This window comes from Sorex fumeus, unplaced genomic scaffold (assembly GCF_029834395.1).
Source record: "Sorex fumeus unplaced genomic scaffold, SorFum_2.1 ptg000037l, whole genome shotgun sequence".
NCBI lineage: Eukaryota > Metazoa > Chordata > Mammalia > Eulipotyphla > Soricidae > Sorex > Sorex fumeus.
This window is the reverse complement of record NW_026606094.1, coordinates 56,351,751-56,378,626: the sequence shown is the minus strand read 5'-3', so window position 1 is coordinate 56,378,626 and position 26,876 is coordinate 56,351,751. Positions and strand designations below refer to the sequence as shown.

Below are 26,876 nucleotides of genomic sequence, written 5' to 3'. Positions count from 1 at the left end.
CCACAAACCACCTCTGACTCAGCTATATAATAGGAGGCATGGCCTCTCTGGTTCCTGATAGAACTGCTTAACGGCCATAATCCCAGAGACTCAAAAACAAATCTCGGCACCCAAAGGCTTTTGGCAGAAATATGTCCTTTTCCTGCAGTAGGTTACTTGCACTGGGCCACTCCAGGTGGGAATAGGTTTAAGGTTTTGTGTCTTGGTCTGTTCCCCTGGCAGCCCGGTGACCGCCATCCTCCAGAGGCCACTGGACAGTCAGATTTGGACCCATAGTGACGAGACACGTGGGGCCTCACCAGATGGGGGTGGAACCGTCCCTTTCCTCCCCATCCCAACGAAACCCTGAGTCGCCGCCTACAAATGGCCTCTCTGGCTCCTGACCAAGCTGATTAACGGCCATGATCCCAGAGACTCAGAAACAAATCTTGAAACCTAGCGGCTTTTGGCAGAAAAGCATTCAAACCACGCACAAGGGAAACTAAGTATGAGCCAGCAGTGACAGGGCAACTGCAGTCTCACAGTAAGGGGTGCGGCACCAGCTCATTCTTTACACCCTACCAAGGTCACGAGTGGCCCTCCACGAGTGGCTCTCTGTCAAGGCCATGGCTCCCAAGACAAAAGGACTTAATCCAGAGCCCGGCAGCTTTAGGCAGAAAAGTGAATGAACCATGCATTAAACTATGGCGCCATGCATTCCCAGGAGGGAAAGGGTGTTGCTCCCTTCCACCTTCCTCCCCCACTCCCCAGCAGCAAGGTAACCGCCACCTCAGAGCTTATGGGACAAGCCAGGTATGAGCTGTTGGTGATGGGGCAAATGCAGTCTCATGGGAAGGGGACCAGTACAGGCTCATCCTTCACGCCCTACTGAGGTCACACTCTACTGGCCCCACAATCTGCTCTCCAGCATGGTCGTGGCTCCAGAGGCAAAGGCACTTAGTCCAGAGCCCCGCAGCTTGCGGCAGAAAAGTGAATGGACCATGTGTTAAACTACCGTGCCATGCCTCCCCAGGAGGGAAAGGGTGCTGCTCCCTTCCACCTCCCCCCTCCCCCCAGCAGCAAGGTGGCCGCTGCATCAGAGCTTATGGGAAAGCCAGGTATGAGCCGGTGGTGATGAGCAACTGCAGTCTCATGGAAGGAGGGTGGTACCAGCTCGTCCTTCATGCCCTACCGAGGTCACGAGTTGACCCCCACGAGCGCCTCTCCAGCACAGCCATAACACCAGACGCACAGAAACCAATCTCGTGATTATTGGCTCTTTGCAGAAATCCAAAATCATTATAAGATTCTCATAACGAGCTATAGAAAACAAAGTATTTCACAATGCTTTTCAGCAATTCTGATTGTTGGGGAGAAAATTCTAAACAATAACGGGGCATCTTTTGTCGAAATTATTGAGTGTAATTATTGAGTGTAGAGAAGAGTTAAGTAGAAATCACCTGCTTAACAGGCATTGGGAGGGTTAGGAAGGGGGTATGTTGGGGTTCTTGGTGGTGAAAAATGAGTACTAGAGAAGGGAAAGGTATTTGATCATTGTATGACTGAGACTTAAACCTGAAAGCTTTGTAACTTTTCCCACAGTGATTCAATAAATAAATATAAGAAGAAAAAAATAATTAAAATTATGAGAAGAGAATTATTTATAAAGAATAATGTGGTTTGCACATGAATTCTTATAAAATATAAGTGTGATATGCAGTGTTGTTGCAGAGAGGTAAACATTAATATCGATTGTTTTAATTGTATCACTGTGAGATGCACAGTTCTGAAGTTTTTCATGTTTAAATTTCAGCCGTACAATTGCACAATACTTATCCCTTAATCAGTGTCCCAGATTTATGTCCTGCCACCCCCAACCCCCAGCCCTCCCACATACATCTCTTTTTTCTTCTAGGCATTATGGCTTGCAATACAGTTAGTGTTTCAGGTTATTATGCATATAACTTTACCTACTCTCAGCACTTAGATTTGTCCAGAGTGATCATTTCAATCTATCATTATCATAGTGGTCACTTTATCCTCACTGTCTCCACGTGTGACAAGCTTTTTTTTTTAATTTCCCACAGATGAATGCATTCATTCTTTGTCTATCTCTCCCCTTTGACTCTTTTCACTGAGCACAGTACTCTTTGTGTCAATTCATTCACAAGCAAATTTCATGATTTCCTTTTTCCTGATGATTGCCTAGTATTACATTGTATAGATGTACCAGTTTCTTTATCCAGTGCTCTGTTCTTGGGCACTCAATTCCCCCTCGCCACCCATGTTCAGGTATCCTTGGGCCACTCCTCCAGCTAGGGTGGCCCAGGTCATGGGGCAGACTGTAGGGGGAAAAGAGGGCCAAGCCAGTTGATTGATTAGTTGTTGTTTGTTCCATTCTCCCCACACGCCAGTTCCAGTCTCTCTGAGCCCCCCATTCTAGTCTCACACTGCCCCTAAATCCTGTCTCCTGTCTCTTCCACTCATCTCTCCATCCTCCATCTCGCAGCCTGGGCTCTCTCTCCATGTGTCTGCTCCTGTATTCTTCTTCATCTTCTCCCTCTGTCCCCCTTACTAGTCTCCCCACACTCCATCTTGCCACCGCTCTGCTCTCTCCAACTCTCTGGTCTCTCTCCTCTCTCCTAGACTCCAGAACTCTGGCACAAGCTACACCCAGTCTGGTAGCAAAATAGAACCTTTCTCAAAGAAGATATCTGAATGGCTAAAAGGCACATGAGAAAATGCTCTACATCACTAATAATCAGGGAGATGCAGATCAAAACAACAATGAGATATCATTTCACATCACAGAGACTGACCCACATCCAAAAGAATAAAGGGAACCGGTGGTGGTATGGATGTGGCGAGAGAGGGACTCTACTTCACTGCTGGTGGGAATGCCGACTGGTTCAGCCCTTCTGAAAAACAATATGGACGATTCTCAAAAAATTAGAAATTGAGCTCTCATTTAATCCAGCAATACCTCTCCTGGGAATATATCCTGGAGAGGCAAAAAAGTATAGTTTAAATGACATCTGCACTTCTATGTTCATTGCTGTACTGTTCACAATAGCCAAAATTTGGAAAAAACCGAGTGCCCGAGAACAGATGACTGGTTAAAGAAACTTTGGTACATCTATACCATGGAGTACTATGCAGCTGCTAGAAAAGATGAAGTCATGAAATTTACATACAAGCGGTACTACATGGAAAAGATCATGCTAAGTGAAATGAGTCAGAAAGAAAGAGACAAACATAGAAAGATTTCATTCATCTGGGGAATATAAAGCAACAAAATAGGAGACTAACATCTAAGAATATTTTAGATAAGTACCAGGAGGTTCACTCCATGGCTTGAAGGCCAGCCGTGCATGCTAGGGGAAAGGACAGCTCAGAGAGAGAAGGGAAAACAAGTAAAGGGTGTTGTGAGGATCCTTCCAGGATAGGAGATACATGCTGAAAGTAGACTATAGACTGAACATGATTGCCACTCAATGCCTCTTTTGCAGACCTCAGCAACTAATAGGAAAGAGAGAACAAAAGGGAATTCCCTGCCACAGAGGCGTTCTAGGATGGTGGAGAAGGGGAGGAGGGATACTGGGATTTTTGGTGGTGGAGAATGGGCACTGGTGGAGGATGGGTACTCGATCATTGTATAACTGAAACCCAAGCAGAAAATTTTGTAATGTCCACAACTGTATCTCACAACATTTCATTAATAAAAATTAAAAAAAAAAAAAGAAAGCCCTTCCTGACTGTCTATCAGGCTCTAGGGCGGATATACTACCTAGGGATATTCCAAAGCCCTTCCCGCATGCCCATGGGCAAAATACCACATAAGGTGTTTTTCTCCTTTTCTTAGCCAATAACTCAATCCACATCTTAAGATTATTTTTGTATGTACACAATAAGAGATACATTGAAGCTTGTAGGGTAGCTCTCCTAGAAACATTATGCCACAGACTCAGACTACAGTGCTCAGTTCAGAATAATCATTCCTAACCCTATACTATTTATTACTTTTTGGATCATGACAGCATCTGTCCATGACGAAGCTCTTGACTTATAGTTAAGCATTATGTCACTTTGGCCAGGCCCAATTTGATTCCACGGTAGCATATAACTCACCGCTTGCCCTGGGTTCATCTAGTCCCCCATCGGGATCCTGCTTTGGGGTTACTAGAAGTAAGGGCAGCTGAGGCTTAAGATGAGAGAACAAATGTTCAGGAGATAAAAGTCACTGAGAGTCAATTAACTCCCACATTACAAAAGCATATCATTAACTGTCTTCTTGTGTTCATACAAAAAGGACTTTCGTCTGAATTAACTATGCAAAGGACTTAAGGAGAAGAGAAAAACAATATTTACAAGTTAATAGAGCACTAAGAAAGAAGTTAAAAATAAAGAGGAATGGGAACACTGTGATGGGAGTAACCCAATCAACCTAAGCTCCCTGCTGCAAGGCAGAAAAGACAAACCAATGTTATCCTACAGGTCCTCAGAGTATATTCCCAGAAATGGTATTGCTGGGTCATATGGGACTTCAATTTCTAGTTTTTTAAGAAATGCCTATATTGTTTTCCAAAATTGCTGGGCCACTGGGTATCCCCACCAAAAAAGAATGAGAGTTCCTTTCTCTCTGTGTGAGAACCATCACTGCTTGTTCTGGTTATTTTTGATGCCTGCCAATCTCTGTGATGTGAGACGGTATCTCAATGGTATTTTCATTTGCTTCTCCCTGATGAATAGTATGTGGAGCATTTTATTTTATGTGCCTTTTGGCTATTTGTATTTCTTCTTTGAGGAAGTTTCTGTACACTTCTTTCTATTTTCTGATGGGGTTGTATGCTTTTTTTCTTGTAAGCTTCTACCGGTGCCTTATATATCTTGGATGTTAACCTCTTATAAAATGGTAGAAGGTAACTAAGATTTCCCATTCCATGGACTGTCTTTGTGTCATAGCCACTGTTTCTTTTGAGGAGCAGAAGCTTCTTAGTTTAATGTAGTCCCATTTGATTATCTTTGCTCCCACTTGCTTGGTTAGTGGTGTTTCATCCTTAAAGATGCCTTTAACTTTCAGCGTCATGGAGGTTTCTGACTACATTTTCTTCAATAAAACTTATGGATTCAGGTCTGATACTGAGGTCTTCAATCTGTTTTGATCTTAACTTTTATAGTTGGCATTAGAAATATATCTGAGTTTTTTTATTTTTTTGTATGCAGCTGCCCAGTTTTCCCAGCACTACTTGCTGAAGCGGCTTTCCACGCTCCACTTCATATTTCTTGCTTTTGTCAAATATTAAGTGATCTTATATTTGAGGGTCTGTGTCAGGATATTCAAACTATTCCATTTGTCTGCAGGTCTGTCTTTATTCCAATGCCACGCTGCTTAATTAGTACTGCTTTATGCCTATCCTCTTCTTTTTATTCCCAAGAGTAACTTTAGCTATTCTTTATTGTTTCATATGAATTTCAGAAGTGTTTGATCTATTTCTTTGAAAAATGTCATGGATATTCTTATAGAAAATGGATTGAATCTGTATAATGCTTGCAGGAGATGTGTCTCCATTTCTTGAAGTAGCGTTTTGTAGTTTTCTTTGTATTGGTCTTTACCTCTCAAAAGCTGATGCTGAGGTACTTGATTTTCTGAGGCAGAACTGAATGGATTTGATTTTGAATACCTCTTTCTTCTCTTCCATTAATTGCATATAGGAAAGCCCCCCCACCAAAAAAAAAAAAAAGGAAAGTCATGGATCTTTGTGTATTGATTTTGTAACCTGCCACTTTATCCTACAGATATATTGGTTCTAGGAGCTTTTAGGTAGTCTTTTGGATTTTCTAAGCACAGTATGTCATCTGCAAATAGTGAGAACATTTTTCTTCCTGTTCTATCTGTATGCCCTTGATATCTTTTTCTTCCCTAACTGCTATGTCAATTACTTCTAGTACTACATTGAATGGTAGTGATGAGAATGGGCAACCTTGTCTTGTGACTGATCTCAGAGGGAAGGATTTTAGTTCTTCCCCACTGAGGATGATGCTTGCTGTGGGCTTTTGATAGATGGCTTCAACTATATTGAGGGAAGTTCCTCCAACTACCATTTTGTTGTGGATTTTAATCTTGAACAGGTGTTGGATCTTGTAAAAGCTTTCTTGGCATGTATTGATATGATCATATGTTTTTTTTATTTTCCCTTTTATTGAGATGGTGTATTATGTTGACTGACTTGCAAATGTGATATCAAACTTGCATCCCTGGGATGAATTCTGCTTGGTCATAGTGTATATTTTTGATGAGTTTTTTTATTCTATTTGCTAGTATTATATTGAGAACATTCACATCTATATTCATCAGTGATATCAGTCTGTAATTCTCTTTTTTGTGTGTTTTTTTCTGTCTGCTTTTTTGTATCATGGTGATGTTTGCCTCACAGAAACTCTTTGAAGTATTTCTGTTCTTTAACTTTCCTGGAAAAGCCTGAAAAGAGCAGAGTAGGTCCCTTATATAATTTGGAAGTATTCATTAGTGAATTCATCTAGGCCTGGACTTTTCCATCAATTCACTTGAGTGGGTGAAATTTCATTTTGGATATATAACTCTATACCAAGCCAACTTTATAATAGACATTTTTTTAATTTGTGGAAAATTTCTTTATTAACAACTCTAAGAATAAAAATATAAAAAGTTAACGCATTTGTGATATTTCATTTAAATTACTGGTATAGAGTGATATTAGATAGTTCATATGTATTTGTTTTCAGTTGAGTTTTCTTTTCCTTTAATATAAACTTCTTTTTTTCAACAGAATCTGCCTACTTCAGGAGTTTCAGCCACTGAGGTATGTAATCAAATAGGTTTTCACACTTGCAGTTATTGAGTACTATATAGTTTATTCTATTATAATGTAACTTTAATTTTTCTCAGTTCCTATTGATATTAATTTGCATATTATTTACTTTGCTATTAGGAACTATGCATGTAAGCACTTGTAGTACACATTTGTCACAGGCATTAGGAAAACCACAAGTTATGTGAAATAGTGTATACAAAGGGAAATGTTACTGGACAAACATTTTGACCACTGTATAAGAATAACATCATTTATGTTTGTCAAATGAAAATGTAAATACCTTGTAAAAAAGTCAACAACTTTAGTGCTCTAAGTTATTAAAATGTAGGTCTCAAAATCTACTTCAAAACTCATATAAAATCTCATGCTTTACCGAGATCAGTACCAAGAGGATTACTCCATGGATTAGAGGCCAGCCGGGCATTCTAGGGGAAAGGGCAGCACAGATAAAGAAGGGAGCACCAAATAAAGGGTGTCCGGAGGATCCTCCCAGGATGGGAGATGTATGCTGAAAGTAGACTATGGACCAAACATGATTGTCACTCAATGCCTCTTTTGCAGACCACAACACTCAAAAGGAGAGAGATAACAAAAGGGAATGCCCTGCCTAGAGGCAGGGTGGGATGGGGGGGATGGGTGTGGGAGGGATACTGGGATCCATGGTGGTGGAAAATGGGCACTGGTGGATGGATGGATATTTGATCATTGTATAATCTAAACCCAAGCACAAAAATTTGTAAGTCTACAACTGTACCTCATGGTGTTTCACTAGTAAAAATTTAAAAAAAAAAAAACTATCAGTTTAGAAAGAGTACCTGTCCTGTCCTGTCCTCCCATTGTGCATCGATTTGCTTGAGCAGGCCCAGTAATGTCTCCATCTTGAGACTTGTTGTTACTGTGTTTGGCATATTTAATATAACCCAGGTAGCTTGCCAGGCTTTGCTGTGCAGAAGAGACACTCTCGGTAGCTTGCTGGGCTCTCCGAGAGGGGTGGAGGAATTGAACCTGGCTCGGCAGGCCAGCTGTGTGCAAGGCAAACGCCCTACCGCTGTGCTATTGCTCCAGTGAAAAAAATAAAAAGTACATTAATATTAATCATTTGTCATGTGAGATTATTTAGAATACCTCTAAAATAAAATATTGTTATGTAATGTGTGACTTTGTGTAGAAAACTAATGAGACATTGACAAATACATAACTCAGTAAGATTTTACCTTTTCCACATTAATGAATTTTCCCCCACATTGTTCTGCGGTATTATGTTTTTCAATTACTTTATCTCTAAAGGCTCTACCTAAACACTATTGTTTCCCTTAATATTATAATTTAAACTGACTTACATAGGAAAGCAAACCATTATATATGACAACTACATAAGAGTATTAGTTCAGACTAAAATTTTAATAAAATGTGATAACCCCTACTGATTAAAAATTAGTTTTCTGATCATATAGATTGTTTCAATAATTTCCAATATTCAATATGTTATCAGAGAAATACTTGAAAGTATACTTGAAGATAAGTTTGAAACATGTTTTAATCTATGATAAAATTAAACTGCACATATTATTTGTCACTTAGTACTGTTTAAGGCCATTAGTATCATTATGACAAAGCATAATATTAAATCACATACTCTAGTGGCCTAGTAACTAAGGTTTTAGTATAACTTGTCTTTTAATCCAATAGTTTTAGTTTAAGTTGATGAATTTTATGTTTATTTTATTGAATTTAATTTTCCTCTTACTCTGGTCTAAGTAGATATAAATGCACTGTATACAAGACTTAAAGTCTTTTATTAGGTATGTTAATTTCCAAATTTTTCTGCTTTCATCAATTTAATTATTATCATATAGTTTAAATAAATAGGACAAATTATTTATCTCCACCATTTGTATTTTTATTTTTAAGTATATTTTTAAGCCTTTTGACACTTCTGACAAGGTATTGATTTACACTAACTTAAATATTAATCTCTTTTCTACAATATTCATAATTGAATAAATCTTTTCATGTATATTGATTCAGAAGGTTTCAAGCTCATATGATATATACAAACTGATAAAGAATCTCTTTTCAAACATCAGGAACAATTTATGTTAGTTCACAGCGGGTAGGGCGTCTGCCTTGCACGCAGCCAACATGGCCGACCCGAGTTCGATTCCTCCGCCCCTCTCGGAGAGCCCGGCAAGCTACCAAGAGTATTCGATATGCCAGACACAGTAACAACAAAGTCTCCAATGGAGACGTTACTGGGCCCGCTCGAGCAAATCGATGATCAACGGGAGGGCCTTTATTTTATAATTGAAACTATGGTTAAAGTGTATCTGAGGGAACTATCATAAGATATATTCTTGCCCTGAAAAAGTTTACTTAAGTATATGAATATCCATTGTATAAACCTTTCACATAAATTCAGGGTTTTTCTTTAAGAATAAATATAGTACTTAGAAATGTCATAAAGTTTTTTTTCACATGTATCAGTCTTTTCCTCTGCCTTAATTTCATTTGCTTTACAGTGTATTAATGACTTAAGGACAATTGTGAGTCAATTAGTGCGTAAGAAAATCTTTGAAATTTTAGTTGTTTGTAGTTGTGCATAAATCTAAAGACCCTTTTTACACACATACACATATACCCTAGACACACACACACATCTTGTATTATTGTCTCTTCATAAATTATTCACTTTTGTTGTTGTTGTTGTCGTTATGGAAACTGGTCCTGCATTTTACACTCACAATGTACTGATTTGAATAATAATTTACATAGTTACACTATCTAAAGAAATTCTACTTGAAACTGGCATAACCAAACTGAGAACTAAAGTGAAAGCACATGGTTGAACATTTAATTCAACTGCTACAAAGAAATTTTGAGAGTGAATTTATCAGAAAACTGTCTTCTCACATTTAGCCTTCAACTTCCCTTGGCTCATTTATGAGTTAAATGAGAAAATCTGGCCTAAGTGGTTGAAGTCTAAGGCACAGGGTGGTGGCAGTAAAATGGTACTTCTCTTTGCCTGAAAGCCCAGTCTAATCTTTATACATCATGGTGTCTAAATAAAGGGAGAAAAAAATGAACTAAAACAACAGTAAAGTGAAGAGTGAATGAAAGTGACATATCTACACATGTGATTTTGTAGCCCACTGTAATATACTAGTGCATAGACAAATTTAAATGATAAAATTTAGTATTTTGCAAGTGGTTTTGTCCCAGTGTGAAATGATCCTGGGAGAAACTACAAACATCTTGTCTGTGATTTGTGAAAAAAGGGCTTATGGACCAAGTTGCAAATTGTATCTAGAATTGTGCTTGGTGAACAAGGCCTATAGTTATATCAATATTTCCTTTCATCCTGTCTAACTAGCTGCTATCCATCTACCTAGGAAGACTTACCCCAGGTCATCACAAATACAATCATGGTGACTTAGTGGACAAAGAACTATAAGGCAAATCAATTACTTAATGCCTATCACTGATGCTATACCTAGGTATAATGAGACAGTCTAATTATAGTTTCATTCATATTTAAAAATTTCTACCTCTTGCTGAGGGCCTAATGCTGTGCCTTTATCTCTACCTTCACAAATATTGTCATACAAAACATTTCATTTTATATATAAACCAAGTGATGGCTAAGGACAGTGATTGACTTGTTCAAATTTGCACATCAACTGCAAGACAATGTTGAGGTCACATATCAAAATCCATACTTTTTGCTTTTGCACAAAGGTGATTTTGTCTTATCAACATTTGTGAATGTTTTGTTTGAGGCCCACACCCAGCAGTGCTGAGGGCTTACTCCTGGCAGGGTTCTGTACACAAATGGGATGCCAGGAATCAAATTTTAGTTAGCCAGCTTGCCAGCAATGCAAAGCCTCCTACCCATTGTATTATCTCTATAGCCCCTTAATACATTTTAAAAGAAATTAAAAAATTACATTGTTTTTATAAAATATCTGAAAAACTTTTACAATTTTTGAATTTGTAAATTTGAATTTCGTGTTATAAATTGTAAATTTGAAAATTATGTTTGAAATTTCATAAATATTTTTAATTCAAGCCTAATTTGCAACTCAGTGATAAGCTCACAGTAACTACCAAGGATTTTGGTAGATTCTGAGCTCTTGCAGTGCTTGAGATCAAACTTTTTTTTTCAGACAAGAAAATGTTCATATCTCACAGTAAGGTTTTAGTGATCAAAGATACAGCTCTGTAACAGTCAGTAAGTTGGTTTCTTAGAGTTCATAATCTTTATGAGCCCAGATGAAACATGTGACCTTTCTGTTTCAGAGAGCTCTGGTTCGTTTTTCGTGTGTGTGTGTGTGTGTGTGTGTGTGTGTGTGTGTGTGTGTGTGTGTGTTAGTGTTCCCTCTCCTGGATCAGTTTTAGAGGTCCTGAGAAAGTCTTGTTGCCCAGATGCAGTGATATAAGGGCCTATCTTTATTCAGGCATGTCAATGGAAATGGGAGGGAGCAAATCCCAGGATTTTAGCAAAAGGTGCTGCTGACAGCGAAGCAACCCCCTTTTGTTCTTGTAAACCAATCACTGTGCATTGCAGCTGCCTATGCCTCTTGCTGAGACTTGACAAAAAGGAAGAAAACTTATACTTGAGCTAATCATCACTCGTTGCTTGTAGTTTGTGAGTGATCAATAATAGCAGGCTTAAATATTGTGGTAAACGTTGATTTTTGAAAGCAGTTTTTAGCAATGGAGAAACGTGCTATCTCTGAGAATCAGCATGCTATAGAAAAGGATTTTCTATAGAGCACATATTTAAAGACCAATTTTTATTTCATTCATTTCATCCTTTTTTTGTGAATGGTCTTTTCTTCTGTGTTTAAGATGATGATTATTCTCTGGGAAATCTAATACAATATAATCCACAGTTAAGATCTGTTATGCCACTTGTAGAGACTAAGAAACACAAAACATTGATTTCTGTATTCAATTGTCTGCATAGCTGAACAAATGATTGATACTTGAAAATGTTGAAATATCAATAACTTTTTCTTTAGTTATATGTTCTATATTCTTTCATGACCTTTTTTTTTCTGGCTTAGAGTAGCTCTTTTCAACTCCTTTGAATGGTCTCTATTTGAATGGTCTCTATTGATTAAAGTAATAATTTTACAACTCTTTTTTACATCTAAGATAGTTTTTATGGCAGGACAAAATTTTCCTTACTTGTAACAAAGTAATACCGTGTTGGCTTAGAGCCAAAGCAGTTTTTGATAAAAGAATGAGGATAAAGTTCATAAACACTGCCCCCTTTTGTCAGAGAGCAATTTTGTCCTAACAATTCTTGTAAAATAAGATTGGTGAACTATTCTTAAAACTTAAGTTTTAACTTCAACTCTGGGAATATCTCAAGGATCACAATAGAGTTCTGCCAGTCAAATTTAATAAAACCCCAAAGAGACTATTGAATTTTTTATAACTAATTTTTTTTCAAGGATGCAATCTCTTCCCCTCCCCTGTCCTTCATAATATAGATTTTTCTCTGTGAAAAGTGAGAAAATGTTTCTCAAAAAGTTTTCCTAGCTTATCAACTTCAATAACATTTACTGAATATTTCAGAGACTCCTTGGAAATCAGCATAAAACAAGTAACTGTGAAAAGAAAATCATGGGGAAAATTACTTGGTTAGAGTCTCTTTGTTTTGTAAATTCTCAGCCTTGATTAAGTCCACAGATTTTACCTACTAGTCATTTTCAGGATTGGGGACATACCTGATGGTGCACAGCTGGTTCTGTGTTCAGGGATCACTCCTGTAGAGGCTTAGGGGATGATATGCAATTCTGGTAATTGAAATCAGGTTTACCACATGCAAGGCAAATTCCCTACCCACTGAATTATTGCCTTGGCCCCCTGCTAGGCATATTTACCTTGAGATTTTCTGAGAGCATTTTTTTCATGTGTTAAATATTCGTTTAAAATATTTAAATATTAGGTAAATTATATCACATAAGATGGATAGACTGAAAAATTAAGTAAATTACTATGCATTTTAGCTCTAGTTTAGAAAATAAAGCTTTCAGTTGAAAACAAAAGGTTTTAAATTTTCTTGTGTATTTTTTATAATTTTTCTGCAGAGCATTCATTTTGTCTACTTCACAGCTTGCTTAAGCTGTCATTCCCTTGAGAGACACGAGCCATTTAGTCTATTGCTGTCTGCTAGCTAAAGAACCTGATCACACAGGAATGCTGCTAGCTTTATACACAGTAATGAAGAAAATAATCTTACTGAATTACCTGATAATTCTTTAGAGATACACTTGCAATTTTTTTTACATTTATAGTGATATATATTTCACAAGTACCCAATTCAAATATGACTAGCCAGTGTAAATTTTAGAAATTAAATGCTAAATAACAGTCCATTGAATTATATGGCAGAATATAAGTGATGTATAGTATGACAACACAAGATAACATATCTTTCACATTTGATTTTGTAGAACACTTCTGCTTTATAGAATAAAATATAGTTGATATACAACACTTACTACTCTAAAATATTACATAGAATATTTTATATATATATAATATTGTATAAAATATGTTATACAAAATGGTCACTGTCATTGTCCTGTTGTTCATCAATTTGCTCAAGCAGGCCCAGTAACATCTCCATTGTGACACTTGTTATTGTGTTTGGCATATCGAATACATCACGGGTAGCTTTCCAGGCTCTGCCGTGCGGGCAAGATACTCTCGGTAGCTTGCCGGGCTCTCCTACAGGGGTGGAGGAATCGAACTCGGATCGGCCATATTGGCTACTTGCAAGGCAAACGCCCTACCCACTGTGCTATTGCTCCAGCCCATACAAAATGGTATTATCTCCAATTTGAGCAAATCTTTAAGGCTTTATGAAATTTAAATCAGAGAGTTGGACTCTGTTCAGGCTTACTTAAGTCAGTTTTCATTAAAAAAAAAGTGCATTTTTTTTTTAAATATTCTTAAATGCAGCAACCCAGAGAGATGATTCTCAGGACACCCACAACTATTTTACAACTTTAATAATTTTTATTAGCACATATGTACTCTAAAATAGACACAGTTTTAGGGCTTTGTAGATATCTTAAATCTTACACAAATCTAAAAATATTGGTATTATCTCCAGTTTGAGTAAGAGCAAATCTTTAAGGCTTTATGAAATTTAAATGAAAGAGCAGGACTCTATTCAGGCTTACTGAAGTCAATCTTCATCCATAAGCCATTTTTTCTATCAACTGTAACCTTGACTGTCTATGAACAATTATAATTTGAAAGCTTAGAAAGAATGATCTATATTTTAAAATGTCAACAATTTTTTCAGAAATTATACTGACATGAAAGCTCATGATTTACTAAGGCATTTGAATTTCTGAAATTCTTTTATATCATTTTTAGTCACTGTCACTGTCAAACACTGTCCTCCCGTTGTTCATCGATTTGCTCAAGCGGGACCAGTAACGTCTTCATTGTGACACTTGTTGTTATTGTGTTCAGCATATTGAATACGTCACGAGTAGCTTGCCAGGCTTTGCCGTGCGGGCGAGATATTCTTGGTAGCTTGCCAGGCTCTCCAAGAGGGGCGGAGGAATCGAACCTGACATGGTCAGGCTGACTGCATGCAAGGCAAACGCCTTATCGCTGTGCTATTGCTCCACCCCAATTTTAGTCACATTCACAAAAAAATCATTTTTATTTTGTACCATGAAATTATAAGGCTAATGCCTATATTTATTATATACTTTGGTCTGAGAAATTATCAAATCCAGGTCATTCTAATATCATGATGACAATCATCCTGTTGTTCATCGATTGTCTCGAGCAGGCACCAGTAACGTCTCCTTCTACCTAGCCCTGAGAATTTAAAAGAGCCATTTCAATGCTCTTTCAGGATAAGGAGGATGAGACCCATCATTGTTACTGGTATTTGGCATATTGAGTACGACATGGGAAGTTTGCCAGACTCTGCCGTGCAGGCAGGATGCTTTTTGTAGCCTGCCAGGTTCTCCAAAGGAAAGATAATAAGATATCGCGTGGCCACAGATGCGGCTGTGCGCTTCCGGGAGCTGGGTTTTATAGTCTCTGCGTCTTGGCCCTTGATGGGACCAACCTGGCACTGACGGCAGCTGGTGGGTGTGCCACCTACCTAAGATGGGGGGCCTGGGTGGAGAAGGCCCAGTCTCAATCTGAGTGGCTTGGAGACCTCAGCTCCGGGACCTGCATGGCTGGATTCCTCTGCCAGTTTTTTCATGCATGAGGCCCGCCTGGACATGTGGAGAGTGGTCCCAGCAAGGCCGTGGCTGGCTCCGGAGGTCCTCAGCTGCTGGGGCTTTGCTTGGTGTGTGGCAGGGGGAGAGAAACTCAACCTCCCCCCTCCAAGGGGCCCTGGTGAGGACCCCTCATTCTAATATATTTAAAAATAATTTCACTTTTCAAGTCCACCTAAAATGTTTACCTAATTTAACTAAATGGAAATGATTCTAAAAAGCAAATATAGGGATTTGGAAATTTATGTTGATTAAATGATAGTAACACTTCGATTCAATCCCTAAGGCACACACTACTGATTCTTCAGGGCAGATTTTTACATCAAGCCTAGACATGGAACAACAAAATACTTTAAGCACTTTAAAAATTTGTGTCTTTAACAAAAGAAACCAGTGTCGGCGTGGATGTGGCGAGAAAGGGACCCTCCTTCACTGCTGGTGGGAATGCTGACTTGTTCAGCCCTTTTTTAAAAAACAATATGGACAATTCTCAAAAAATTAGAAATTGAGCTCCCATTTGATCCAGCAATAGCACTCCTGGGAATATATCCTGGAGAGGCAAAAAAGTGCAGTCGAAATGACATCTGCACTTCTATGTTCATTCAGTGTTCACAATAGTCAAAATCTAGAAAAAAACGAGTGCTTGAAAACAGATGACTGGTTAAAGAAACTTTGGTACATCTACATAATGAAATACTATGCAGCTGCTAAAAAAGATGAAGTCATGAAATTTACATACATGTGGTACTACATGGAAAGTATCATGCTAAGTAAAATGAGTCAGAAAGAGAGAGACAGACACAGAAAGATTTCATTCATTTGGGAAATATAAAGCAACAAAATAGGAGACCAACATCCGAGAATAATCGAGATAAGTACCAGGAGGTTCACTCCATGGCTTGAAGGCCAGCTGCACATGCTAGGAGAAAAGGTAACTCAGACAGAAAGGGAACACCAAGTAAAGGGTGTTGGGAGGATCCTCCCAGGATAGTAGATGCATGCTGAAAGTAGACAATAGACCAAACATGATTGGCACTCAATACCTCTTTTGCAAACCTCAGCACCCAAAAGGATAGAGAGAAAAAAAGGAAATGTCCTGCCATAGAGGCAGGGTGGGAGGGGGTGAGGGGAGGGTGTGGGAGGGATACTGGGATCATTCGTGGTAAAGAATGGGCACTGGTGGAGGGAGGGGTACTCGATAATTGTATAACTGAAACCCAAGCACAAGATTGTATAACTGAAGCACAAAATTGTGTAACTGAAACAATTGTATAACTGAAACCCAAGCACAAAATTGTATAACTGAAACCCATGCACAGCGGGTAGGGTGTTTGCCTTGCACGTGGCAGACCCGGATTCAATCCCCAGCATCCCATATGGTCCCCTGAGCACCTCCAGGAGTAACTCCTGAGTGCAGAGCCAGGAGTAACTCCTGTGCATCACTGAGTGTGACCTAAAAAGAAAAAAAAAGTGTGTCTTTTAAAAAAATACTTAGGTTCATTTATATCTCTGTACATTTATTTTAATTTTTGTAGGTTGTTGATCTAGGATCTTATGTAGAATGGTGAAGCAAAGTTCTTTCTTTTATGAAATCTTAATTACTCTGGGAAAATATCAGCATTAAATAAATTGGTAATTTTTAAGTTTTAATAAATATGTAGTTGTATGCTTACGTATACATTTATATCTATGTTTTATAGACTCATATATGGTCGGCAAGCTACTGAGAGTACCCATGACATATTCAATATGCCAAAAACAGTAACAACAAGTCTCTGAACGGAGACGTTACTGGGCCTGCTCGAGCAAATCGATGAACAATGGGAGGACAGTGTTTGTTTGTTTGTATATATATATATATATATATATATATATATATATGGAAATTAGCAAAACAGAGAAACCTGCCTGATATTTTAGCATCCCCTCAAACGAATGGGGAATAAGCTCAATAAATACCCAAAGCAGATAATTTTAGTAGGATGAAATTATCTTTACAGAAATTTGCAAGAGGCTTGAAATAAAAACATGTTTGCTGTACCAAGAAGCAAAGAGGTGATATACCGACCGTGGAGTGGAAAAGGTTGTGTGTGCTTGTCACATATAGAAAAGACTGTGGGGACATACGGAAGAAGGCAGAATGATCTTTTATGTGACAATAATTCTTCAAGCAAAATAAGCAAAACAAATTAAACCAAAACAAAAAACCTCAAGATTGATGGTGTCTTTAAACCAGATAATAATGGACATGCAGACTAACCATACACTTGAAAATCTAATTTTCAGAGGGATTAGGCCAAAAAACAGTTAACATCAGTTTTGGTCACTTTAGGTCTTATATGCATATAGATATGTAGATAAATTAAAAGGATATTTATAGGAGTTATCTTTTATGGGGAATTTGGAGCATGAAATATATATTTAGATCATAAATTCAAATTGAAAGCAAATTCAAATTTGGATTAAATGCAGTTATTTAGGGAATGAATGAGTATGGATTGTGAAAATGTCAAGGAAGAGAATGTGTGTTGCAAATCACAAATCATGGAAAATAATACACAACAGATAGGCTGGGGGCAGCGACTAAGGTTCAGAATACAAGATCTGAGAGAAAGTGTTCTGGAAAGAGAGCAAGACAAATTTTCAAAAGGAAAAAAGTAAGTCACTGCAATTAAACACTATTTTAAAGTTGCGATGACAAAATTTACTATTTGATGTTATAGTGAGATGCCATTGATTTTAAGAAAAAGTGAGAGAATAAATAAAAATAAAGCATACTGCTAGAAGAAATTGCTGCATTATGTTGATAGATTAATTTTCTGAATGGAAAATTAGTACAGATTAGTACAATATTCCATATATTGTACCATACAAGCTAAAGAGATTGTAATCACATAGGAGTAATACCAAGTTTTACGGGCTCTAACTGTTATTTTATCATACACCTACAATTGAGTCATCTGAAAGCCACTATCAGTTGAAAGTAATGACTTTCATATTATTCACAGAAATTCTTAATTGGAAAGTTGGATTCAATGATGTGGCCAGGAAACTTCTATAATTTTCCCCATTTTAGTAAAAGAAAAATAATTTTGTAAGTCATTTTTCCTTACAGGAAAGACAGACAACAGCAAAAAAGGAAAAGGGTGTTTCTCAGCAGCCAAACAAAGTGACTGACAAAAATAAAATGCAAAGAGCCAACTCAGTTACTGTAGATGGACAAGGTCTACAGGTATGCTTTTAAATTAACCTCTTGTAGCTTGCATATTTGTTACTTTTGTGCTCTTAAACATTTGTCTATCAACTTGTTTTTTATTGTGAAGATTATTAGCTCAATAGATGGCATCAGATCTTATTAATTTGTCAAGATGTCAGTTTTACAACTGATTGACAGAAAGACACTGATAATTAATCACTTTTGTTATCTCCATCCATACTAAATGGTCAGAGATCATTTGTCAATCTGAAAGTTTTACAGACTATTGCTAACTCTATAAATTATTATGTGTGTGTTATTTATTAACAAGTATACTTTCTCCATATGTGTTCTATATATTTGGAGGAGACAATTTGGTGGAAAAAAGTTATTTTTGGAAAGGATAAAATAGCCTTTGTTATGTGGATACTTTTGTTTTAAATAAACAAAATAAAAAATTTGTTATAGTTGTATCTATATCTGGGGAGCTTTAAATCAAAATTGAAATGTCCTATAATTTTCTAGCACAAGAAAACATGAGTGGCTCAAGATATTGATTAAATTATTTTAAGTGGCTTTAAATGATATCTAGGTTTTCCAACATCACTGTCACTGTCACTGTCCTCCTGTTGTTCATCGATTTGCTCGAGTGGGTCCAGTAACGTCTCCATTGGAGACTTTGTTGTTACTGTGTTTGGCATATGGAATACATCACAGGTAGTTTGCCAGGCTCTGCAAGTGCAGGCGAGATACTCTCGGTAGCTTGCCGGGCTCTCCGAGAGGAGCAGAGGAATCGAACTCGGGTTGGCCATGCTGGCTGCGTGCAAGGCAAACGCCCTACCGCTGTGCTATCGCTCCAGCCCTTGCCAACATCAAGTATAATATATTTCTTTCCACGTGTATTTGGGCTAGTGGTTTTGGCTAGACACAGCTGTATTCAGGGGCTATTCTTGGCTGTGTGCTCAGGAGTGCCACAGGGCAGTGCTCAGGTGAGCATATGTGTTGCCAGGGATTGAAAAGAGCAAGACAGCCCCATATCACTATTTCCCCAGCTTTTCATTTGTATTTTAAGACATATAGATCGAAAGTATTCTACTTATTTGCCTCTATGTCTCATTCCAGTATGATGAGTATAATGTTTACTTAAATGCTAAATTATAAAATTCATTCATTTTTTTTTCTTTTGGGCCACACCTGGCATTACATAGGGATTATTCCTGGCTCTTTGTTTAGGGATAACTTCTGGCAGGGCTTTATGGACCATATGGGATGCCAGTGATCAACCACAGATGAGACACATGCAAGGCAAGAGCCCTACAAGCTTTTTTCTCTCCGGTCCTTGAAGTTCATTCTTTTGTCTACCTACATGCCCACCTAAGTGTCTACCTACATGTCTACCTACAATTATTTTTCTTAGGAATGTGCTTCAGTTTTTTGTATTCCAGGAAATGACTATTTACTAAGGAGGAGTATATTATGTCACAATACATAACTTTCAATAAGTTTTTGACCATTCCCCCAACAGGTTTTAATACTCGTTTGATATTTTCCTTTTTCTTTGTTACTGTGTGTGACATATCTGATATTGCATTATTTGGAAGCATATTTCAGAACACAGTAGTTGTCTAATTATCCACCTTTCTTTTGATTCCTTCACTAAAAATTTCATAATTGTTTAGATTTTTATAGGTAGCTTAGTGCATTGTTTGATGAAATACAATATATTTCAACTAGAAAATGTTTACGAAGTAAGAAAATTCAAATATATGAAGGAGGAAATTATTTTTAAAAATTTTATTAAGTCAACATGATTTATAGTTGCATTTCAGGCCTACAGTGTTCCAGCACAGATCTCATCACCTCTGTCACTTTCCCTTCATAAGTGTCCCAATTTCCTTCTGTCCCCTGGACCATCTTATAAAGGAGGAAATCTCAAATGATAAAATTATTAAATTATTATCTTAGATTATAGAAATTATCAAGACTAAATCAAGATTTATACTAATTTATAATTCATATCTGTTAAGAAGCCTCATATTAGGGCTCCAATAAATCTGTTCACAAGTTTTATAGCAAAAATAAGAGTTACTATATTTTTTGTTTAAATATTCAACATTAGGAAATTCACATTGCAAATATTAATTAGTAAAAATAATTTCTGTGGATTCCTGAAACAAAAACAATAAAAAAGAAATGAAATCTTAAATTTCCAGTAGGTTTTGCGTGTGACAAGACTTTTTTTATATAAGATAGCACATTTCCTATATTTTTATGCATATTAATCTACTTAATCCTCTTAATAAATGTTTGATATAGACTTCATATTATTGTAACCTTTTAAAAAATTTCAATGTAAATGTTCAGAAGTAAAATCTTCAGTGATGCACAATTAGTGCTAAAAGTAAGGCCTGATTAAGTTTCATCCTAACTCCCAGTTTTGTTTTACTTCTAAGATACTTTCTCCTTGGTTCGTATATTTTAAAAGGTATCACAATACTGAATAGTTTGCTATCTTATTCTGTGTTCTATGTTGTGGCAGACTTTGAGATAAAAATTATAAATGACACTAGAAGTGCTTCTTACTATCTAGCCTCAATTTCCTGAAATTTGGATAATTATACCTAACAAAAGCTAAAAAAAATTAAAATGTTTGTGCATCGGGCCCAGAAAGATGATACAGCATGTCAGTGGATGAGCCTCACACACAGCCGGCAAGGGTTCAGTGTCTGCTACCACACATTGTCCTCCAAGCTCCACCCGGAGTGATACCTGCTTATATTCAGGAGTAATCCATGAACTCTAACCAGTGAGGCCAACAAACAAAACTAAACTAAATGTTCATTTACAGTGTTTAAAGAATTTAAAATGACAAAGTTCTATTTTTTATTAAAAGTAATATAAAATATTTATCTTAGTATTGCTAAAATCACATTAAAAGCAGTATATAATTAACTTTTCTGAGCTGTTTTTCTACTCTATTATCAGATAATAAGTCATAACTTTTGGGGCCTCTAAAAATGTCAAGTAAAATCATGAGAAAGGATCTTCACAAATTAGCTAAAAATAAATATTTCTGTAATTGTTATCATCCTTTATTTTGAAGTTTGTAAACTTTGTATATGATATTATACAATAATCTATTTTACTTCATCAAAATAAAATAAGATGCATATGCATTGTTACACAAACTTTAGAGAAATTGTAAAATAAGGGCGCTACAGAGATATAGTGGATAGATCAGTCACCTTGTACACAGCTAACCTGGGTACAGACCCCACAACTCCATAGAGTTTCCTGAGCCCACCAGAGCCCACCTGGCTTTGCACCTGAGTGCAGTATAAGCCCTGAGCCAGCTGGGGTACTCCACAGACCCCCTCCCGAAGTTTAAATGGTAAAGGAATGAATATCCAGTTAGCTAGTTCCAAAAAAGGGGAAAATTTATGATTTTATATGCTCGAGCGGGCCCAGTAACGTCTCCATTGGAGACTTTGTTGTTACTGTGTCTGGCATATATGATAGTAAAAAAATGAAAAACCATTGCTCTTTATCAGGAATGGAAAAGGATGTACAGAACATTCCTTTTCTGTGTTTTTAAAAATACATATGAAAAAGTATGCATTGCTGCTCCGGTTTGCATATAACAGTGACAGAAGAGATCTACACTGCTTAGAGAAAACTATTAATCATAGTTAAGCACATTCATCTTACTTCTTTCCAGCTAACCAGCATAATGATCAGGATTATTATTTCTAATTAGAGGAAGTAATAGATCATGTATAACCTTAGGATGAGTCTCATTAATTAACCTGAGTCCTGGGTGACTTCAAATAGTGGTGGTTAGGCACTCTGTCATTGTCATCCTCACACATAGGTTTACACTTAATACATATGATCAAATGTAATTGAAACTATAATTTCTTAACTTGCAAAGATAGAAAATTACAATTTTCCACAGGTTAAAACAGAATAAGTATAAAATAGAACACTTTTGAACCATATGTTGTTTAAGTTATCTTGTTCCTAATTAGTCTTTGAAAATATTTTCCAAATTAAAGGCCACTTGAGAAAAATCTAGTTTCTAATACTCTTAACACAAGTATAGAGGTCGGTATTTACACTTAACTATCTAAATCTGAACCAGAGCTGTTTCCCTGAGTACCAATTCTTATTGTCCCTCAAGTTTTATTTGTGATATTTCATTCTCATGGTTACTGGAACTATAAATTATACATAAGTAATATGTAAAAATTTGTGTTATATATCCGTAGATGGGGGCTATATAATTTCCTCTCTGTTATTTTTTGTGTGACTCGGTTTCTTGCACATTCTGAGATTCCCAAACTGAATTTGTCAGCAATCAAATCATTTCTTCATTGCCATTTTCCCTCCATACTTCGGTGGACAGTAAATTTTGACTATAAATAAAATAGGACTCCAGTAATACAACTTTTTGGCTCTATTTAAAGAATACAAAAACATTAATCAAAAATTCATATGCACATATGTTACTTGTAGCGTTATTTATAATCAAGATATGAAAAACCTCAATTTTCTATCAGCATTTGTATTATGACTAGATAATTATATATATTATATCTTTACATTTTATAAATATATATTTTACATTCTGAAATATTTCTCAGTTATTACTATTATTGATGTTTTACATGCAAGGGAACCCTTGTTCAATCCCTGCCACCACATATGAGCGCTTCTAGGAGTGATCCTTAAACACAGAGGCAGGAATGGTCCCTGATCGTAGCTCAGAAAGAAGCTATAAGTTGATTGATTTCAACTCTGCAACCCACTGTTCAACTACTGTAATTTTACTAAAATAGTTTTGCCATGCTGGATGTAGATGGAATTTCATAGACGTATATTAAATAAAACTACTTCGTCCCTCTCAGAGAGTCTGGCAAGCTACCAAGAGTATCCTACCTGCACCGCAAAGCCTGGCAAGCTCCTCATGCCAAACACAGTAACAGCAAGTCTCACAATGGAGACGTTACTGGTGCCCACTCGAGCAAATCGATGAACAACAAGATGACAGTGCTACAGTACTACTTTTATTTAAAGGAATTTACCTCTTAACAAAGAGGTCAGGTGAATTTCTATAGTGGAGTCCTTTACCACTCCATCAACCACTCACAGCACCCGTGAATTGCTAACTACATACATTTTGTATGTATTGTCATAGAAATTTACTGTTCTGTTTGATTTAGTATAATCTATTTATCCCATGGAACATGAGGTCCTCTAGAATGTATACTTTTTCTGATCAATGGGGAAAGAAAGAGTAGTATTGAAAGCAATGAATGACTTATGTACAGTAGGGACACAGTTGATTTAATGTAGTCTCTTTAGCAAAAATTATCTGATTAACTGGTAGTCTCCTCAGCAGGGAAAGAAAATACTGAAGAACAAAGTTTCTGGGAGTGTGTAGCGATGGACTCATAGTTGGAAAGAGGTCTCAAACTAACTTATTTAGAGATACCAGTTTGCAAATGGTAGGAAGATGAATTCCACATATGCCAGGGTACTATATAAAAGTAGAATTCTTTGTATTGGATTATTTCATATAATTGGATATTTCTCTTTTCTAAGAGTATATATATTAAAACCATATATATATCTGTATCTATGATTCTATTGTATATATTTAATATTGCATACTATATATATATAATATTTTTATGTATTTATTTTGTATTATGTTTCTGTTTGTTTCTATGATTCTGTTATGTATATTATATATTCATTTATATACTTTTCATGTCACAAGAAAAAAATGTTAACTCCCTAAATGTCTACATCAATTCAGTTTACAAAGAAAAAGAACCATATTCTTGCTAAGTGATATTTTAAAAATTAGGTATATTCAAAGGTCTTTAAAATTAATGTGAATTTTTATCCTATCTTTTTCTAGATTACTCCTGTTCCTGGGACACATCCACTTTTAGTTTTTGTGAACCCCAAGAGTGGTGGGAAGCAAGGAGAAAGGTATCTATTCTTAAATTATTCCTCTCTATGTAATATATATATTTATAAATATAAATAAATATACTAGGATAGTGTAAGACATGTTTTTAATTTTGAGATCCTGTGGTTTGAAAATATTAATGTATATGGTTTACAGACTTTAATGAGAAATAAAAGATCATAGTTTCTATATGTTATATAATAATATGATAAAATCTTGATTTTCCAGATGAAATTTTAATATAATGGCTTGTTATAAATGTTTTGCTACCATATTTGAATTATCTGTACCTTACCAAATTTCTAAACTTTGTTTCTGTTTTGTGGCCAGAATGCTCAGCACTTACTCCTGGTTCTGAGCTTGGGAATAACTCAGGATCAATACCAGGCTTTGTACTCAGTATTATATCTCTTTACTAAATACGATAGCACAGCGGGTAGGGCGTTGGCCTTACAAGCGGCCAACATGGCCGACCCGAGTTCGATTCCTCTGCCCCTCTCGGAGAGCCCGGCAAGCTACCGAGAGCATTCGACATGCCAAACACAGTAACAACAAAGTCTCCAATGGAGACGTTACTGGGCCCGCTCGAGCAAATCGACGATCAACGGGAGGGCCTTTACCTTTACCTTTACCTTTACTAAATACGATAGAAATACTTTTACTATAGTGACCTAATAATTAAATATTTATATGCTTTCATAGTTTTTATTAAATATAAAGGTTGCATTACTTTTAGACATATCAAAGATGAGTAAATAACTAAATGCAGAATAGTTCACCCTCAGTATTCAGTCTGTCAACTGTCTATACTACAGATACCTAGAATACAATTAAAAAATTACATTTCTTACTATTTATTATTCTTTAAAAAATACATTTCATAATATTTCATGCTGAAAATTAATGAGAAAGAAGTCTCAGGAGGAGAAAATTAGGAATATTTTTTCAAGTAAATAAACATTCCCTCAAGTCAAAATGATTTTTGCTTATGGAAGGACTTTTGATGGGGAGAGAGTTTGACAATTGGTGGCACGTCTTAATGGTGCTCAGGTCTGCTTCCTGTTTGTGACTTGGGGAGGTAGTTCCTGGTACTCAGGAAACTAAGTTGTACTAAAGTTTTACAAGGGCTCTAACACTTCAAACTCTTTCCCAAGCTGTGTAGAATGGCTTATTAAAGTATATAAAAATACATTTTCTTAAATCTGAAAACTGCACTAACATAATAGATAAATTAAAAATTAAACTGAAGTAAGAGACATTAGAAGTTTCCATTGTTTTGTGTTTATTCATTAACAGTTTTAAAATTCAAAGGAAAAATAAATACACCTTTTAAAAGATCTACTGTGAATACAATTAAGTTGTTGGGTTTTTTGTTGTTGTTTGTGTGTTTCTAAAAATGTTCGAGACATCAATAACAATGAGTTTCTGTTCTGGATTTTTGCCTTTCAAAGTACTTCTGAACTGCTCCGTACAATAATGAAACAAATCAAGTCGACAGGTGAAATATGTCTCCACATTATTCACACAGAGAGCAATCCCTGACTGATCCAGATTCTTCTAAAAACCAGGGTTATAGGATAAAAGACACAATCATGGCAGAGGTAGGAATTTAGGAGCTGGAGAGAAGGTATAGCAAGTGCAATGCTTGCCTTGCACACAGCCAACCCCAGTTCAGTCCCTGGAATCACATATGGTCCTCTAAGCCTTGCCACAAGAGATCTGTGAGCATAGAGCCAAAAGTAAGCCTGAGCACTGCTGAGTATGGCACCCAAAACACAACAAAGCGAGCAAAAAAGAAACTTTTATCTCTGCCTATTCAAGTAGCAATTTTGTGTACTGATTGACTAAGATGATTGCTCTTATGGAATAATTAGGCCAATGAAGTCACATACCTGTGCTTACATAAATGTACATGTGCTTACATACTTATATTTGCTTATACATAGGCACAAATGTTCTATTAGCTTTCTCTAAAAATCTCTAAATTTTACAATTTAGAAAAATTTAGAGAGATCTTATAATTTATATATTTTAAATGTTTATCTGAGGGGCCAGAGCAGTAGGGTTCTGGCTTTGCCAACAGCCAACTCAAGTTGAATCACCAGCATCTCATTTGGTCCCCTGATCCTTCTACATGTGATCCCTGAGATCAGAACCAGGAGTAAGCCCTGAATTTGTCAACTGTGGTCATCAAATGAACAAACAAAAAAATTATTTAAATCCATCTAAGAAAATCAAGATAACTATAGAGAAAATTTAAAATTCCTTTCATATTGAGAGCAAAACATCATTTTATTATTTATAAACTATATTGGATTTTTAATGACTACTGAGCTTTTGTTTTAAAGATTCAATAGTTTCTGAGCTTATAACTTCCAATAATAATAAATATAAAATTTATGAAACATATTTAATGACAGTAATAAATAATTATATAATTAAGAGTGTTATTTGCTTTAAGTTTAAGGAGAACTCTAATGTTCTACATTCCATATTTTTATTTTTATAGAATTTATAGAAAGTTCCAATATCTACTAAATCCTCGTCAGGTTTACAGTCTTTCGGGAAATGGACCAATGCCAGGGTAAGTCTGCTAATTTTGT

The 26,876-nt window shown here is 36.4% G+C and overlaps 1 protein-coding gene across 3 annotated transcripts in view; it reads left to right on the top strand.

Annotated features, from left to right (window-relative positions):
• The window catches only part of DGKB (diacylglycerol kinase beta), an 808,203-nt gene that overhangs the window by 294,331 nt on the left and 486,996 nt on the right, over positions 1–26,876 (top strand). For all 3 annotated transcript variants that reach the window (XM_056117996.1, XM_056117994.1, XM_056117995.1), the window contains 4 exons: positions 6,786–6,818; positions 18,213–18,329; positions 24,220–24,293; positions 26,783–26,857. In XM_056117996.1, the coding sequence (XP_055973971.1) occupies positions 6,786–6,818; positions 18,213–18,329; positions 24,220–24,293; positions 26,783–26,857 (299 nt within the window). The remainder of the gene's footprint in view (positions 1–6,785; positions 6,819–18,212; positions 18,330–24,219; positions 24,294–26,782; positions 26,858–26,876) is intronic.